At 45.0% G+C, this 18,317-nt stretch overlaps 2 protein-coding genes across 4 annotated transcripts; one reads left to right on the forward strand and one right to left on the reverse strand.

Annotated features, from left to right (window-relative positions):
• Positions 1-302: 302 nt before the first annotated feature.
• RAD1 (RAD1 checkpoint DNA exonuclease) lies at positions 303-8,515 on the reverse strand. 3 transcript variants are annotated; one of them, XM_077346953.1, is made up of 6 exons: positions 8,422-8,515; positions 6,686-6,913; positions 4,678-4,786; positions 3,755-4,013; positions 2,017-2,115; positions 303-1,020 (listed from the first exon to the last, which is right to left on the reverse strand). In XM_077346953.1, exons 2-6 carry the CDS (start codon positions 6,878-6,880, stop codon positions 837-839), a joined length of 846 nt encoding a protein of 281 aa, XP_077203068.1. In that variant the 5' UTR covers positions 6,881-6,913; positions 8,422-8,515; the 3' UTR covers positions 303-836. The 3 variants fall into 3 exon arrangements, with proteins under 3 accessions (XP_077203068.1, XP_077203069.1, XP_077203067.1); XM_077346954.1 differs by lacking the exon at positions 8,422-8,515 and adding an exon at positions 8,079-8,297 and having other exon boundaries at positions 6,734-6,913; XM_077346952.1 differs by lacking the exon at positions 8,422-8,515 and adding an exon at positions 8,079-8,295.
• On the forward strand, positions 8,475-17,894 carry BRIX1 (biogenesis of ribosomes BRX1). Its single transcript, XM_077346947.1, has 10 exons — positions 8,475-8,731; positions 10,753-10,864; positions 11,433-11,476; positions 12,504-12,574; positions 13,920-13,969; positions 14,096-14,169; positions 14,289-14,339; positions 15,659-15,760; positions 16,768-16,896; positions 17,506-17,894. The coding sequence occupies exons 1-10, from the start codon at positions 8,582-8,584 to the stop codon at positions 17,767-17,769; spliced, it is 1,047 nt and encodes a 348-aa protein (XP_077203062.1). The 5' UTR covers positions 8,475-8,581; the 3' UTR covers positions 17,770-17,894.
• The last annotated feature ends 423 nt before the right edge of the window (positions 17,895-18,317 follow it).

An 18,317-nucleotide genomic window follows, 5' to 3' on the forward strand; every position in this document is an offset into this window, starting at 1 on the left:
AAGATGCCACCAGGAAGCATGGGACACTTTGACTTCCACCGTGTCTACCCTCTTGACTGCTCCCCACAATTTAGGTCTAGGGCAGCTTTTCTCAACTTCTTTACTGTTGAAAAACCCCTGAAACATTCTTCAAGCATCAAGAAACCCCAGAAGTGGCAGAATATGGTTGGGAAACATAGCTGTGTACATGCACACCTGGGGCCCCTCCCCTTCCCAACCCCTCCAGGCCCATCACTGGCCATTGGGGGGGGGGTCAACATGGCCATATGTGATCATATCACCCAATAAATGTTTAACAAATCTTAAAAATATATAAAAATTTAATTCCACTCCCAACCTTGAGGAAACCCTTCCAGGGTCGTCAAGAAACCCCAAGGTTTCTAGGGTGAGTTTGGCTGCCTGCTCTTTCTTTTCCCAAAAGGAAGAGAAAGATGACTGACCCCAAGGCGCTCACCAAGGAACACCCCCATTCAGAGACCACCCCTTGAAGACATCGGCCAGCCTGTTGGAGTGGTTAGGAGTGGCAGCTTCTAATCTCGCAATCTGGGTTTGATTTCCCGTTCCTCCACATGCAGCCAGCTGGGTGACCTTGGGGTCGTCACAGCCTCCCCTCCAAATACTGGCCAGGGCTGATCTTGCTTAGCTTCCGCAATCTGATGCAATCTGGCTCTCCAGGTCAGATGATCTCTGCACCGGAACTTCCTGGCTCCACTTTTTGTTTTTAAACAATGAACAAATGCTAAATAAACCCTGGTCTTCCTTTCAGAAAACTTTCATTCACAAATAATTAGTCTGTGTGGCTTGTTAAAACCGTCGGTCAGTTTGCAATCCTGCAGCTACATCTCTGCTTCGGTGACGTCCTCATCCGGGCAGCAGTAATACTCCACGAAGCAAATCTGCCCGTCTTCGTTCCGGATCATGTACTGCAGCGAGAGGAAGCCTCTGTTATCTGTCCGGATGGAGACTTTGCAAGACAGAGCGAGGGCTTTGATGGACGGCTTCAGCAACGAGATCTTGTATCTGGAAAACAAGGTCGGTTAAAGGTAAAAGGTAAACGGTAAAGGTATCCCCTGTGCAAGCACCAAGTCATGTCTGACCCTTGGGGTGAGGCCCTCTAGCGTTTTCATGGCAGACTCAATACGGGGTGGTTTGCCAGTGCCTTCCCCAGTCATTACCGTTTTACCCCCCAGCAAGCTGGGTACTCATTTTACCGACCTCGGAAGGATGGAAGGCTGAGTCAACCTTGAGCCTGCTGATGGGATTGAACTCCCAGCCTCATGGGCAGAGCTTTCAGACAACATTTCTGCTGCCTTACCACTCTGGTCGGTTAGCTCTCTGGTTAATACAGGCTCACACCGTATTCCTCAGTCACTGGCCTCAAAGTCATGGGCATCCTACAGAAACCACCAATAACAATGGCCCTGATCCAGGCAACTGTGAACGCAGCAAAACACTGACTCTTATTTTTAAGCACAATACTGATAGACGCACAGGGCAATGGGCAGGGTACTGGGAAAGCAGAATGGGGACACCTACATTGACCTGACATCCCGACCACTATTAATGGTATAGGACTGTGCAGGAAAAGGAATGGGGTGGGTGGGGGGTTTAACCCTTCAACATTTTGTAGTCAGTAACAATGGAACCAACTGGATATCGGTTTAGTGGTTAAGAGCAGTGGCTTCTAATCTGGTGAGCCGTTTTTGATTCCCTGCTCCTCCGCATGCAGCCAGCTGGGTGACCTTGGGTCAGTCCCAGTCGTCTCAGAGCTCTCTTAGCCCCACCTGCCCCACAGAGTGTCGGTTGTTGGTAGGGGAAGCAAAGGTGACTGTAAGTTGCTTTAAGACACATGAGGCCTGCTGGGTGACCCTGGGCCAGCCCCAGTTCTCTTAGAAGTCTCTCAGCCCCACCTGCCTCACAGGGTGTCTGTTGGGGGGAGAGGAAAGGGAAGGCAATTGGAAGCTGATCTGGGCCTCCTTCAGCTCTGACAGAGGAATCCTGAGCGCTGAGGCTCACCTGTTTGTCTGGGTCTGGTTGCAGTTAAAAGCTTCAATGAGGTCAGAGTCCTTGGGGTACTCGAGATGAGCACTTCCTCCATTCCCAAAAGTAGATAACCTGCAAAAAGAAGAATGCGTGCGCTATTTTAAGTACTCTCTATCATACTGGAAAAAACCACAGTGTGGACTAGCAAACAGTATGAAATTCATAAGTCTACATGAGTGACAACGTCATGCCCACAAAGAACTCTGAGGTTTCGGAAAGATTCTCACTGCATCAGAATTTTCTGAATGAGGCTCAAGTTCCAACAATTTTTCATACAAAAGATGTGAAGAGAGCATATTCTAAGATGCTAAAGGTATGTGCTCCTGTATTACTTGTATCAATAGCAATTATACATCAAGAGTAACAGAGGAAATACTACTTAAGACAGTGATTTACTGGCTAGTGCCCTGATCTTGTTTGTGTTGATGCTGCTGTCCCACTGTGTCCTGTGGATTTTATTTCCCTAGCAAGACGGGTTCCAAACTAAAATCTGCAACCATTGTCCAGTCTGCAGTGCCGCAAAAGGTACCAAATTACGGACCCGGAGCTGTGTGCATTTCTTTGGAAGTGAACTCTAGAATGTGTTGTGCAAGCACAATCCTAAAACACAGACAGCCAGGGAATCAGCTCTGCTCAATCCAGTGGGTTTTAATTTTGAATATACTTGCTTAGCATGGTGCTGGAGCTATTCAGTCTGTCAGTCCCTTTAATAGCATTTAAAAAAATCAAACCGCTGGAACTATTAATGCTACTCATTCAGGCTTGAGGGATCTGCACAACCGCTTGTATACTTGAGGAAAACACACACACCGTTGTTCACTTTATCTTCAGTGTGTTAAAGATGCATGGAGCAGGATGCACAGGAGCGGCTGTCATTGAGTCTTCAAATGGAAAGCAGGGCCTGATTTAAGATGGGCTGGAGATGTTACATAAATTTTCTTTATTACTAAGTTGCAAAGCCCAAGGAGCTGGAATGAGATCCAGATTTATGTTGTTTTCAGCCACTTTCACCAATATCAATCAGACCATAGGTTCTGTTATATAAAGGAGGCACTGCTATCCCAAATTCAATGTATTAATGAGGTCCTTCTCAAGACTTCATTTCTATCCTTGTATCTTCAGCAGAATGCTTTGCCCTGTACAGGTGCTGGTGCTTAAGTCAGCTACCTGCTGGAAAAAGTTTGGCGGGTGGACCTGTTAATCCGCTAGCTCCTCCTGGCAGGAATATCGAACTGGGAGCCAGCCACGACGTCATCAGGATCAGCAGGCCATGAAGAATTCCCAGGCACACGTCCTATAACAGCAGCACAACTAATATGTGCACAACCCACAAGATGAATGCCTGTTTGTCACTGTAATGTCCACAGTCAACCCGAGACCACGTTATTTACTTGTGCTGAAACAGCCTGGATGATTTTGTTGGAACTGCTCCAAAGAAAAGGCCACTCACAGAAATCAAATGGGGAACTCGGTGAAGTGACATTCATGGCAATGCCTAACCTAAATATAGACCTCCAAGGCCCTAGCTGAATTCTCTGCTGATGCAGAAGAAGATAGTGGAAGTTACAAATCAGGTAACTATGGGAACTTGCCCAGGACTGTCTACTCATCCATGCTAAAACCTTGCAGTAATTATTCTACACACGGGCTAAAATGTTCCTATCCATGGCAATATTCCTAACCAAAATGGAATTGGGGAAAGTCCCAGTACCTCAAATACGGCTTGTCAGGCGACATGGTAATCTGTAGCGCATCACTGGTCATATCGAGTTCAGAGAACGCCTCCCGCAGCCCCTCCGATTTCAGGATAATTTTGTTCACGACATTGGTGCTGCAGAAATCAAAATCGAGTATCTCCTCGGGCTCTTGAGTGTTGATTTTACACACGGTCACCACACCACCTTCCTCCAGGAAGAGCGTCAAGGGATGTCCGTACCCCCGGTAGCACATCCGAAGGGCCGTTTGAGTTCCTGAAATAAGAAGAGATGCTTAGAATGCATCATCTATGATGCTGAGGGTCTAAGACTCTCCTCAAGTCCTGCTTCCCAGCCAACACATTTAAACAATGCAGCAAACATATTGGAAATGTAACAATGAAAGAGGTATTTCGAAGCCATCATTCTTTGACTATGACTTATACGTCTGATCTCCATCTTATTAAAATGTGGCATTTGCTGCCAGAGATGTGGTGATGGCCACAGGAATAAACCACTTTAAAACTGGATTAGATAAGATTCATCAAGCCATGGTGACCGAGGTGAGCCTCCACATTCAGAGGCACTATATATCTAAATCTCAGAGCCAGGAAGTAACATCATGGGAAAGCCTCAGCCTCTATAACCTGTTGTTGGCTCTCCAGAAGAACTGGTTGGCCCCTGTGTGAGACAGGATGGTGGCCTAGATGGACCACTGGTCTGATCCAGCAGGATCTTCTGATGTTTGTGGGAAAGCCTCTGCCTCTATACCCTGTTGTTGGGTCTCCATAGGAACTGATTGGCCCCTGCATGAGACAGGATACTGGACTGGATGGACCCGTGGTCTGATCCAGGAGGGCTTTTCTGATGTACTTAGACAGTTTGCTGCACCCAGCAGCACCTTGGTTCTGTTCCCATAAAGCCCACTGATGGACAATACCTGGCAAGGGACTTGAACCAAAGATAGTCAGGCAGTCCAAGAGAACAGACAGATTGATTCTGAACGTCACAGATTCCTCCTGCACCGCAAATTCTTGGAAAACTCCTGCCTGTATGTTTGAAAGAGAGAAAACAGAAGAGGAAAAAAACTATGAGACAACTGCACTGCTAGAGAACTACAGTTCCCAACATTCATTGAAAGGGAAGCCGCAAGTGTTCAACTGCACAGTATAGCAGTTAAGAGCGGCCTTTTGCCCCGCCCCCCCCGCCCCCCAGGAATCCAAAGCAGCTCACATGGTTCTCCTCTCCTCCATTTCTATCTTCATAACAAGCCTATGAGGTAGGTTAGGCTGAGAAAGTATGACTGGCCTGAGGTCACCCAGCAAGTTTCCATGGCACAAGGGGGGATTTAAACCCCTGAATCCCAGATACTGGTCCACCACCCTCAACTACTGCACCACACTGGCTCTTTCTAGAATACTATTATTCAATTATCTTGACTCTAATTAGCCCTTCCTCGTGACTAATCTCCTCTCCCTCGTAACATTTAAGGTAACCTTTTCCCAAGGACCTGAAGAAGTGTGCACCCGCACATGCTAAGTCTCTCCACTTTGGCTGGGACACAGAATTGAACTTCGTCAGCCTTGGAAGTGTCACTGGACTCAAATTCAGAGAGCCAGCTTGGGGGAGTGCTTAAGAGAGGCGTCTTCTAATCTGGTGGTCTGGGTTTGATTCCCTGCTCCCTCACTTGCAGCTGGTTGTGTGACCTTGGGCTTGTCACAGGCCTAATAGTGCTGTTCTCACAGAGCAGTCCTGACAGAGCTCTCTCGGCCCCACCTATCTCACAGATTGACTGTTGTGGGGAAGGGAAGGCTGCTTTAAGACTCCTCCTGGTACAGAAAAGCAGACTACACAAACCAATTGTTCTTCTTCCCTCATCTGTTAGTTAACTCTTGTATTTGTATGCCAATTTTCTGACCACTTTAATCCCATCTCAGCTATAACCACGCAGCGACTTATGCATACTAGCCCTTCCTGGCAGCTAACATCCCCCCCCACCCCTTGCTCTCTGCCTATGTGTTATGGTTGAGGATGTCTTCTTTCACTGTCTGTGAATACATGTGTATGCTCACAAAAGCTTACGCCTTGGATAAACCTTATGCCTTGGATAACGCTTTGTTGGTCTCAGAGCTGCCACTAGACTCAAACCTTGTTCTGTTGGAGACAGACACAAATATTTCTGGGATGCTAGCCGTCAAATCCGCTCCAATCTGCAATTGACTAGCTTAGGAACCAATTATGGGAGTGACCATTTGGTCTCCCTCTGTAAAGCGTTCTGCCATTAGAGAAAGGCTGGTTGTTTCAGGATGACCTTTGCATAGTGAGATGTCTACAGGTGTCTTAGCAGCCTTCCATAGCCTTGCACAGTGTGGGATGGCAGCATGGGCCTGAGACAGGCGAGATGAAGGCATAACGCCAGGCCTGGCTCCTGGCCATTGACCCCATCTCACTCCATCTAATTTAAATGCTAAAAATCACACGCATTTCTGATTTCCCTCCCCTGAGGGGGCCAGAACGAAGTATGGGAATGTTCTGAAACATAATCTGCCTTGATCTGACTGGACAATGCTTATCCATGAATTTACAGGAGTGGCTGATTAGAGAATGACCTAATTTGTGTCATGCTGACTGTGTAAAAAATCTGTGTCAGGAGTAGTTTGGTGCACCTGATTTGGGAAAAGAGCCCCAGTGTCACTCGTTAATTGGCTTGTACTGCTCCTCCATTAAAAATGATTCTCTGGGGATAACACAATGCAGGCTTTAAAGATTTGCTGCACTGACATTAAAACAGGGGACACCATAACAAATTTAGTTTAGCCTGTCAAAGCCCTGTTCTCTCCTGTAGGTATTTCATAGGACAAAGACAATGTGAACGTGCTTATTATTAAATGTTATTAATTTAATCACTTTCTATGCCCACTGGAAGAAATGAAAGATCGCTCTCTAACCTGAATAAAAGCATTGGCTTGGAGACACTTTGAATTTTCCACAGTCACCTTGAGTCCATTTGTAGTTGAAAAACAAGCAGCATGATCTTTAAAATGAACGGCTTTCAGGATGTTAGAAAGATTTCGGACATTGTCAAGACTGGCAGCCAAGACATATTGATCTTCGGGCGTTTGTTCCTGGGTGGCGAGGGGCATTACGTTGAAGACTTCAGTCACTCTCACACCCTCCTAGAAGGGAAGACAGAAGGGGTCCTCAATTACTAAGGCAGACTTGCAGACAGTGAATTAACATGAATGACTGTAAAGCAAAGACAATGACATATCAATGACAGCTTGCATTTCACAGGAAAAATGCATCTGAAGACGACACAATCAATGTTTAGCATTTGTCCCCATACAGATATAGGTTTAGATGAGGAAGGGAAACCGACTTTATCATACAACCCATCAAACAACATAACCTGCTTTATATCCATTATGTACATAAGTGTCATCAAGTCACAACTGACTTAGGGCAACCCCAGTAAGGGGTTTCAAAAGCAAGTCAGAAGTGGAGGTGGGCTTGCCTTCCTCTGCAGAGTCTTCTTGATGGTCCGTTAGCCAAGCAGTAACTTTTCTTCACTTTTGAGATCAGGCTATTCCACACACCCCTTCTATACCCAGCATGGTTTGTCTATTTATTTATCTGAGGAACTGTCTAACTTCTTATGCCCCTTCCCAACCACACTGTTACTTTGTTCCACATCTATGTCTTCAGTGGCAGCTCCATCTCATTCATTCATTCATTTGAACAGCCGACCACTTCCTTCCTTCTGCACTTCAGCAGAACTGAAAAGCTAAACTTTAAAAAAAAAACAGCCTTGGATTGAACGCTCCTTTCATACTGGCTCTTGTTGGATGTCACGATATATGACTTATTTATTGAATACGCAAATTTATGTTTGGATCTCACTTTGCATTGTTAGAAAACATAGAACAAAGTGTACTAAATCAGAAATCAAACATTCCCGGGGACAGCAGAATCATTTGCCGTTAGGGGGGTGGGAGAAAGGTTTGAGAATCAAACATTCCCTGCCAGAGCTTTCTGCAAAGGTTGTACTGGAGTTCCCACACCGCCTCCAAAAGCCAACCCCACGCATCTTGGACAAGTACTTTTGCTTTTTTAAAAAAAAGCAGGGGATAAAAAAGAACGTAAGAACACTATAACAGGACAGGCAAAAATGCAACCGGAAAATTTAATAACTGCTTATCAATGTGACTTTAGGACTTGTATATGCCTTGTTGTTATCTGCCCAGAGCCTACTGTGAAGGCTGTTACTATTCTGAGGTCCACAACAGCTATGCCGGTTGAACTTCCACCTGCCACCCTCCAAGTAGTAATGTCTACACTCACCTACTAAAGGAGAAATCATTCGGCCCACCGAAAGTACCCCACCTCTGCACGCCCCATCGCAACAACAGCCTGAGGGAACCCCTGGACAGAAAACGGCTAGAGCGGCACACAACAGGAAATCTCGGCGACAAGGAAAGCCTCCAACAGTCCTCTAAGCGTCTCTCTAGCCCCTGGTATCTCAATGGTATTAGAGCGACCGTGCATTTCCGGTCATCTCTCCGGAGCCTCCCTCTTAGTCCGGAAGCATCTCTAGGACGGCCTTTATGATTTAAGGAGGCCCCATCCATAGAGTCTCCTGGCTAGAGCGGTACTTACCTCGCTTCCCCTTTGTCCTCGTACTCACCTCCGGTTTGAAGTCGCGCAGATTTCCCCGCGGTCGCTTCCGTCGCCGCGTGTTTTGTCATAGATGTGAGCAGGGCTAGAGCGGCACGCCGGGACCCCGAGGTCCTTTGCCGGAAGTTTTGGTTGACTTCCGTGCTGCGTCGCTTGCCCCCGTGAGCAAGATGGCGGCGGCCAAGAGAAAGCGTGGGGACGGGCCGGCTCCGAAGAAGAAGCGTGCCAAGAAGGCTCCGAAAGAAGCGGCGGAGAAGGAGCCGCCCTCGGTGGCCAAGGCAGGGGCCGAGGAGCACCAAGTCCCTCCGCCCGTCTCGCAGGTGAGACCCCCACTGTGGAGGAAGAGTGCCTCTGAGCATGTGCAAGGCGCAGTTGAACTCACTCGGCACTTTCTGGGAGCATTTCTTTCCGCGTTTGTGTAGTTTGGGAGTCTGGGAGACAGATGAATATCATATGACGCCTTTGGGCCCAGGGGTGGCCAAACTGTGTCTCTCCAGATGTCCATGGACTGGCAGGGGCTCATGGGAATTGTAGTAGAGCCACAGTTTGGCCACCTTCTTAGAACAATCTTCTTCCCCAGCATAAAGACAGCAGTAGATCTGCTGGATCAGACCCGGGGTTCATTTAGCCCAGTATTTGGTCTCTCCCAGGACATAGAAACCGAGGCCTGGTCCAGTGCTGTCTCCCTTCTACAATTATTTTATTATGCTTATATTTAATTATATTTATTTTATTTATTATATTTATATATCACCCTCCCCAAAGGCTCAGGGTGGCTTACAGGGAACAAGAAAAGATACAGATAACATATTTATTTATTATTTATTTATTATTATATTTATATACTGCCCTCCCCGAGGGCTCAGGGTGGTTTACAGAAAACAGGAAAAGAATTACAATTAACATATGGTAACAGGTAATAACAGTAATAACATTATAACAACAATAACTTAACATGATCATAACAAATAACATTTCAGTGAAGCAGTAGGCGCAAACTTAAATGGACTCCGGGGAATGGTAGAGGACAGGAAGGCCTGGAGGATCATTGTCCATGGGGTCGCTATGGGTCGGACACGACTTCGCACTTAACAACAACAACAACATTAGAAAATGGAATTGCAAGAGCCTCAGCTCAACTCTTACTGGGACCCAGTGGGTTAGGCAGATTGGTGTCATTCATAGTAGGAGGGGGAGGGGAGATTGGGGGCCAGTTGGAAGTGATGGTTTGGGTCGACCTCAACCAAATGCCTGGCGGAGGAGCTCTCTTTTGCAGGCCCTGTGGAACTGTTTAAGTTCTGTTAGGTTATATACCACCCTCCCTTGCGGCTCAGGGCGGTTTACATTGGAACTTTCATGAGACAGTACAGTGGCTCTTTTCAGTCACTGTGGTTAGTTGCCACTGAGGAATCTCTCCTCCATGGGCCTGTTTGAATAGCCATCACCAGGACAAAAGAGATGTAGTATTTGTAAGAAACTTCCAAGTCCTCATCAATTTTATTGCTCATAACATTAGACATTTTTAATGAGGCTTATTTTCGTTTTGTTTGCTGTCAAGTTGTCACTGACTTACGGTGACCACTTAGTGTTTTCATGGCAAGAGTTGAACAGAGGTGGTTTTGCTGTTTCCTGCCTCTGCATAGCAACCCTGTTTCCTCATGGTCTCCTGTCAAAATACTGACCAGGCTGAATGCTACTTAAAAAGTGGTGGGAATGTGGTGAATTTCCTACCTGGTGAAGATTTCTAATAAAAGCAGCATGGGGTGGGGAAGGAAGCATTCTTAAGACAGTTGATTGTATGCCATCAAATACATTGTATTAGTTTTCATTGTTCTATTATATTGTTTTATTGAAAACCACCTTGAACATATTACTCTGGATAATCTGGCACATAAAGGTGTTAAGTCTCATTGGCTGGCTCACCTGTAAAATGTATTTTTTCTCTTGAGTAATCAAAATATATTGTTACTCAAAAATGGTATTGTTGGGGGCAGTTTTTGTTCTTCTGTTTAGCTTTGGTAGTTGAGCTACAGTTTAAGTCTAAACTGTTTCACTTATATCAGTTAAAGGGGATGTCTTTGGGTGAACAAACTGAAAACACGAAATTTTCTATATATGGTAGTATGAGTATATGCATGGTTGGAACATTTGGGTTTTGGAAAATTTCGGTTAGTGTTCCTATTTTATTAAAACTGGTGGTTGAGGATTGCCCAAGGTTGTTTAGTGATTTCATCCATTAAAGTCAGCTGGGCTTAGAAAGCTGCATCTCTTTTTAGGATGGACGTATTTCCTGATGTGGTGTGATGTTAATCTTTTTCACCTTTGCATTTATATATTTCAGGGCAAATGGACAAACAAAGAAAGAGTGCTTATTTTTTCTTCCAGAGGAATAAATTTTAGGACCAGACATCTCATGAAAGACCTGCGGACACTGATGCCTCATTCTAAAGCAGGTTGACCTTTTAAAAACTCTTCTGTATCCTCATTTTTAACTTTCTCTTTAATTTCCCTTGCTAAAGCCTGCAAGTCTCCATTTTCTTAACAATTGGATAAGCATATAGCTGCCTGCTGTACATACTGGTGTATTTTTTTTCCTGTCCTGCCTTTGTTTCAAAGTAAATATTATGGAAACTATAGAGGTCTAGGCCCTGAGGCTCAAGAAATTCCTGTCTTCAGCTGTTGGGACTGCCTGCACTAGAGTCAGAAAGCAGTTACTTGTTTGAAGAAGTAAGATTTAGAATATGTCCTTTTTTGAACTCTGGATGGGATATGAAGTTCTGTCCTCTCCAGTCTTTCAACCTTGTCATCTCATAAATCTGTGAATATACCCAGGCTTGGGGGAAGGACGTCGTGTTCCTTAATATGCCCCAGTCTCTTACCCAGCCAGGGAGACATGCATAGGAGCTAGTTTAGGGTGACATATTTGAGCAGAACCTTTAATACGAGGAGATGGAATAATTCCATTACAGTATGTTGTTGGCCGCTGCATATTTTAGTTAACTTTTATCTCTCGTTTTTCAGATACCAAAATGGACAGGAAGGACAAACTTTTTGTAATCAATGAGGTAATTTACATCAATTCTATATTTGTTTGGAAGGTGCTTACTTCAGGGTTATAAAGGGACGTTTGGCTTAAGAGATAACAGAGTTGAAAGAGCTAGCCAGATGTTTATCAGCATATGTTGTGTCAGAGTTGGTGCTTTTGATTCCATTTTTGACAGCTTGTATGTATGATCCTGGAAGATCTTCAGAATGAGGTGGTTTTAAAATAACTCACAATTTACCATTCTTTGGGACAAGTAGACTGCTCAGTCATATAATTCCAGTTTTACAGAGAACTATACTAGAACTTCGTTACAAAATCTGGAATTTAGAATTTGGTGCTGGTGTTGCATTGTATGAAATATGGCATGTGAGTAAAAAAAAACATTATTACTAGCAAGTGCATTGAATTTAGTTAAGAATAATAACACTATGAAGCCTGCCACTTGAATTATATTTTGGATTTCTGGACTTTTCTGCTGCAGCCAGCTGTGCTGTGTGAAATTCACCACCTGGGGATTTGTGGCCAGTAGCGCAGAAGTCTCCTGGGAATCCAAGCCGGTGTGCTTACAATTTAGGAAAGTGCCCAGAAAATGTTGTATGGCAGAGATTTATTTTTAAGTTGATTAGATTTCATTTTTGGAGAAATTCACATCAACCCTTGATGTGATGGGTGCGCTATTGAGGTTGGGCATAATAAGAAGAGAAAAGCTGTTTTTTTGATACCCCACTTTTCATTACCCTAAGGAGTCCCAGAGCGGTTTACAAACACCTTTCCCTTCCTCTCCCCACAACAGACGCCCTGTGAGGCAGGTGGGACTGAGAGAGCTTTAAGAGAGCAGCCCCAAGAGAACTTTGACTAGCCCACGATCACTCAACTGGCTGCTTGTAGAGGAGGCGTGGGGAATCAAACCTGATTAGAGTCCAGCTCTTTTAACCACTACGCCACACTGCTGGCAGTGGGCACCAAGCAAAGTGGGCATTTGTAATCCCTTGGGCAATGTCAGAGCATTTCCATTTCTGCAGCGCTGTTTTTTGTCCTTCGTGCAGGTCTGTGAAATAAAAAATTGCAACAAATGCATATTTTTTGAAGCAAAGAAGAAACAGGATCTTTACATGTGGTGAGGAAAATACTGACGTTTTCTTCCATGTCCTGATCTCCGACATCCCCGTAAATATGAACAAAGAGGGGGGGGGGAGGCTCTGTTCATCCTTGGGCTTTGCTGGGTACCTATTTCATTCTCAAGGGGTCCTAGTGAATGGCGTAAAATGACCAGCGACATTGAGAAATAGCACCAAGTTTCATAAGTTGCTGTGGCAGAGATGCCTGGAAATTGCCTCTGGGTCATGCCGCCCTTTCCTCTGGACCCTGCTCAGTTGGGCACTGAAAGTCCTATTTCTCTTCTAGCGCGTGACTCAGAGCAGAAAGGGAGATGCATTCTGAATGCTGAATGTCAGGATTCCCCTCCCACAACACCCTTTTGCCCAGGCGGGATTATAAAGGCACGGAGTTTAGAGAGTTGACTATGAGCTTTCCCTCCCCCAGAAGTCAAGAGCATCCAATCAAACTGGTAGGCAGCAGTTTCAGGGTGGAAAAAGGAAATATTGCTTGACGCAGAGAGTTATTAAAATGTGCAATTGGCAGAGGATTCAGTGATGGCCATGGGAATAAACAGCTTTACATGTGGATTAATTAGATTAATGGCGGTTAAGTCTTTCAATGGCTACTAGCCACGGTGACCAAGTGTGTGCTATTCCTACACCAAGGGCAACTTCAACATGCAGAGACACTAAACCTCTTGGCCTCTTTACCCTGTGATTAGGCCTTCCAAAGGAAATGATGTGAGACAGCATGCTGGACTAGATGGATCACTGGTCTGATCCAACAGGACCATATGCTCTCCCTCTACCCTTTTGCTCAGGGTGGGAAGCCATTGTCCGGACTGCAAAGCACTAACTGAACAGCAGAGCTTTTACTACCTTTAACATAGACCTGACTTGGGCTGTCTTTCGAAGGGGCAAGCCCAACAGTTCCTCCCTTCTCAGTGACGGCAACAAGGAAGACCTAAGAGGGACGTAGCTTATGTACACTCTGGGGTCAACAAGGGGAGCTTGCACGAGGGTGGGTCTTTCTGGACACCAGTTTAATATTTGTTTATGACATTTTTATTCTGTCCTCTCCTAAGAGCTCTGGGCAGGTCACGTTAGGTTAAAATATATGACATATATCAATTATTAATATATTATTATATATTACTGTGTTAGCCTTCTTTGCCATCGTGTCTTCCATGTCTCTCCCCCCCCCCTGGTTGTAGGGAGTCTTTTTGTGTGTGTGTGCATGCGTACATGTGTTAAGTTTCATTCACTCTGAATGGGTATGGCATTTCACATGGCTGCTGCATTGCACCGAAGACATGATCATGTCATGTAAGTAGAGCTAATGTCTCTGTCTCTCATGTGTTTCAGGCTTTCAAATGCCCCTCAGGGCCCATCGGCCAAGTTTCTAGTGCAAAACAGTAAGTTCAAATATCTGATCATGGGTCTTATTGCTACTAGCTTTAAAAGAAGACCCTACCCTTAGTTGTTCTTCCCTGAGCATCTTGCAAAGCCAAACATCACAATTGTCCTTAATGCTGTTGCAGTTCATACACTGGCAGAGCTGAAGATGACGGGAAACTGCCTGAGAGGCTCCCGCCCCCTTCTATCCTTTGATTCGGTGAGCATAGAGGTTTGCAAGTGACAGAGCCCCCTCCCATGACCTTGGGCTTTGATGCTTCCCCCCCCCCTTTTTTTTTTTCTTTTGTTCTGTTCTAAAATGCTACCTCTTTCTTTCAGGCTTTTGACAAGCACCCACATTATGCACTGCTGAAAGAGCTATTTATTCAGGTCTGTTTTTTACGTTTTGATTCTCCTGCAATGAGCCAAGTTTTGCTATTTTGTTTGCCAAGGGAGGGAGGCAGCCTGTTCCTTGCCTAAATGGTGCTGAGAAGAATAGACACCTGAGCAAATACTTGCAACCAGCTCCTTTGAACCAACATACATGTCTGTGATAGTACTAAGATGAGAGAGGTTGTGGGTGGTGGGAATGACTTTTGTGTTGTTGCCCAAAACTCTTCAAGGGAGATCCCCGTTTAGGGCTGGGTGATACCAAAGGCCAGTCTCTCTTGCAACCTGTGGAATTGCCCTCTGAATTTTTTAAAGTGCCAGCTGCTTTGAAGCCTTTTTCTCTCTTTGGGTTTTTTATGCTGCACAATTCCCTGGGTGGATCCAGGAGGGTAGCTGTATGGGTCTGAAGCAAAAAGCCAGTGGACTTTTTGGACCTTGAAGTTCTGAGTATAAGATTTCGTGTGCATGCACGCCTCTTCAGATATCAAAGATCTGATGAACTGTGCACGCACACAAAATCTTACACCCAGAATGAAACTTTGTTGGTCATAAAGGTGTCCCAGGACTCATACTTCTGTTCTAATTCCCTGGGGGGGGGGGAGCCATCCTCAAGCATCAAGATCTCGCTGTTTTACAGCAATTGGTGCATACTGGTTTTACAGCTTCCAGTTTTACAAAACTCTCACATCTGCATTTTATGCTGAACTGTTTGACAGTCACCAGTTTTGATCACTGCTGGACTTGTTGCCCATCCAGTAGTGTGACTGTTGATACAGGAGTCACATTGTGTCTGTTCAGAGTCCTGGATCCAAGAGTGTCTGGCCAGGGATTTCTAACCAGGGCTTCATGGACCCCTGGGGGATTGTGGGAGCTGTGGAGGGGGTCTGTGACCTTTCCCTTCCTGCCTTAATGAACTCGGCCACATGCTAGGGAACTATCCACTTCTTGCTCCCAAGTGTGTGTTTTCCCATGGTATCTGTGCCTGGGAAGGGGCGGAGCCTCCATGCTTACTCCCAGCTTAAGTCACCTCCTGCCTCTCCCCACAGACCTGGGTAGTGATGTCACTTCCAGGGGTGTGTCAGGGAGGTGTGGCCAACTGACATCACTTCTGGGCCTCATTTCAGGATCTCCTCCACAGTCAAAAGGTTGAAAAAGGCTGGCCTAGGCTACGGGGCTACGTTGGGGTCCCCAGAGTCCAGCTTTGGCTATCCATAAAGGGACCAGAGAAAGATATCACACAGGCTTTGTTCTGCTCATCGAGACACTTTATAATTCCGTAATGGCTTAAACAAGATTGCCATTCTTTTTCCTTCCACCAGATTTTTAGTACCCCACAGTATCACCCCAAGAGCCAGCCTTTTGTAGATCACGTCTTCACGTTCTCCATCGTAGACCACAGGATTTGGTTTCGAAATTATCAGGTTAGTCATACTGTTTGTGGGATGTGGTGGGCAAATGAGATTTCTTGGCCCATCGTGAGACTGAATTGTAACAATCAGAACTGAAGAATGCCACATAAACCGACTGAATCCCTTTTGGCTGGTACGCTGTAGCCTTTGGTTTTTATTTTTAAAAAGCGTTCTTGAGTATAGCTGATCAGTTGAGAATGCCAAGATTCCCTATTGGCATGCCAACATTGGAAGCGCCACGTAGGCCAGAATTCCATGGCAAGTTGATAACAGATGTAGCAAAATTGAACAAAGGTGCAGAATCTGAGGAATCAGCAAAGTATGAATACAGAAATCTTCTAGAAGCAAATGTATTACCTAATGCAAAATGAAGAATTAAGCCCCTCCAGTTCTGATTGATAACCAAGCTGCTACAGATATCATCACTTTGCGATAACAACGTGCTTGGCAGCTACTAGTCCTTATTGTTGGAGAATGAAAACGGGAGGGGAAGACAGTGATGAGAAAGGCACAAGTAGTACTTGATTAGAGCTTTCTGATTTTCCATTTTCCAATTGTGTCTTTTAAGGGAAAAAAGTCTATTAGGTCATGCACAAAATTCACCCCAACAAAATGCACATTTACCAGGTTGAAGTATAATATGAAGTATTATAGGGAATTGCTGTATTTGTATCCCTGGTAAATAATTCAGTAATGAATTTTCTGGGGTCGACGGTATCTTTATTTGTAAGCTATTTAATATCATTTGAATCACCTTGTCCATAAAAGGGCTCTAAGGCAGGGGTAGTCAACCTGTGGTCCTCCAGATGTTCGTGGACTACAATTCCCATGAGCCCCTGTCAGCAAATGCTGGCAGGGGCTTATGGGAATTGTAGTCCATGACCATCTGGAGGACCACAGGTTGACTACCCCTGCTCTAAGGCATTCCCACATGTCAAAAAAAATCAGCTTTCTCTTAATTTCAAAGGGCGTTTGTGTTTCATAGTGAAATGTTGATTCTTGCCCCCCCCCCTTTGCAGATTGTAGAAGAAGATGCCACTCTAGTTGAGATTGGACCTCGCTTCGTCCTGAACCTTATCAAGGTCTTCCAGGGCAGCTTTGGGGGACAAACCCTGTATGAAAATCCTCACTACCAGTCTCCGAACATGGTAATCATGCCTCTCATGTGGATTGAATGTAGCCTGAGCTGTGGGTGGGCTGGTGCCTGCCACAACTGGGCTGAGTCCTTTCAACACTCAAGTAAAATGTTGACGCTATTAAAAATAATAATGAAAAAGTTTCTGGATGTCTCCAAAGGGCCATTGCTACTTCAATGCTTGCAACAATAGGCTTAAATTATAGGTAGAAAAGTACCAGCTGGGTGGGAAATAATTCTTTATAGTATACGTACTACAAAATATAAACTATACTAGCTCAGTCCAGCGGTTCCCATTGGTAGAAATTTTGTGGGTTATGGAGGACCCAATAGATGAGTTTACAAATAGATGCAAGAACTGAAAGGTATTTGAATGTGTAATGAAATAAGAAACTGATATCTCTGTTAAGCCCTGGGGGTTCCATTGTCCTAAGTGTTGAAATCCTCCAATCTGTAATTCCTGTTCTAGTCTGTTTCTTAAATTCATTTGCAATAAAATAGCTAATTTGAGGGGGCCCCCATTGAATGTCTTGGAAGCTTGAAGTAACATTGAAGTGTGTTTGGTCTTCAAATACAACATCAAGACCGGGGAATTTCAGCGTACAATTTTCCTGTTTTCCAGCATCGGCGGGCAATAAGATTGGCCACAGCGGCTAAATTCAGAGAGAAACAGCAGATGAAAGAGCTGCAGAAGGTAAAGAGAAAGGAAGAGAAGACCCTCATTCCCAAAGATCCCACTGAAGCAGTTTTTGAAACACCTGCGGAAGAAAAGCCAGTGGAAATCCAGCTGGTGAAACCAGAGCCAAAACCTAGACTGAAGAAAAAGAACAAACTGTACCAGCGACAGAGAAAGCTAAAAAGGAAGCTTGGCAGAACTGCAGCATAGAATGTCCCAAGGAAGATCAAAGCAGGACTTGACAAATTAGAGGCATTTGCGACAGTTTTATGACTTAATCTGTAATTTTTTAAAAAAAATACACACTTGTCATCCTTTTTGAATTTTTTAGAATACATTTTTATTGTTTTTGTCGATTATAAAAAAGCAATCTGTTCATAATAAACTCTATACCAGTTGTGCCCCAGCCAAATTAAAGGTCTGTATCTAATTAAAATTAGAAGCCCTATTCCAGGGGTAGTCAAACTGCGGCCCTCCAGATGTCCATGGACTACAATTCCCAGAAGCCCCTGCCAGCATTCGCTGGCAGGGGCTCCTGGGAATTGTAGTCCACGGACATCTGGAGGGCCGCAGTTTGATTACCCCTGCCCTATTCGGTGTTGAGAATATTCCCAATCTCTGCCAGTGACACCAACAGTTTTAATGATGAGAAACATGTACAAAAGGAACGCTCCATTCCTAACGATTGGGGAAGTTTGTCTGATGAGGAGTTGTGTTTGCCCCACTAGGTGCCATGCTGCCTCCCTACCCTGTGGAAC

The sequence above is a fragment of the Paroedura picta genome, chromosome 7 (genome assembly GCF_049243985.1).
Source record: "Paroedura picta isolate Pp20150507F chromosome 7, Ppicta_v3.0, whole genome shotgun sequence".
Lineage (NCBI taxonomy): Eukaryota > Metazoa > Chordata > Lepidosauria > Squamata > Gekkonidae > Paroedura > Paroedura picta.

Bases quoted from the DNA above. Each gene is read 5' to 3' on its own strand.
- RAD1 (XM_077346953.1), bottom strand. From the start codon at position 6,880: ATGCCCCTCGCCACCCAGGAACAAACGCCCGAAGATCAATATGTCTTG. The intron at 4,787-6,685 runs GTTAGAGAGCGA...TCAAACATACAG, and splicing joins AAGCCAATGCTTTTATTCAG to GCAGGAGTTTTCCAAGAATT. The intron at 1,021-2,016 runs GTGAGCCTCAGC...CTTGTTTTCCAG, and splicing joins AACCAGACCCAGACAAACAG to ATACAAGATCTCGTTGCTGA.
- BRIX1 (XM_077346947.1), top strand. From the start codon at position 8,582: ATGGCGGCGGCCAAGAGAAAGCGTGGGGACGGGCCGGCTCCGAAGAAG. The intron at 14,340-15,658 runs GTCTGTTTTTTA...TCCTTCCACCAG, and splicing joins TGAAAGAGCTATTTATTCAG to ATTTTTAGTACCCCACAGTA. The intron at 16,897-17,505 runs GTAATCATGCCT...CCTGTTTTCCAG, and splicing joins ACTACCAGTCTCCGAACATG to CATCGGCGGGCAATAAGATT.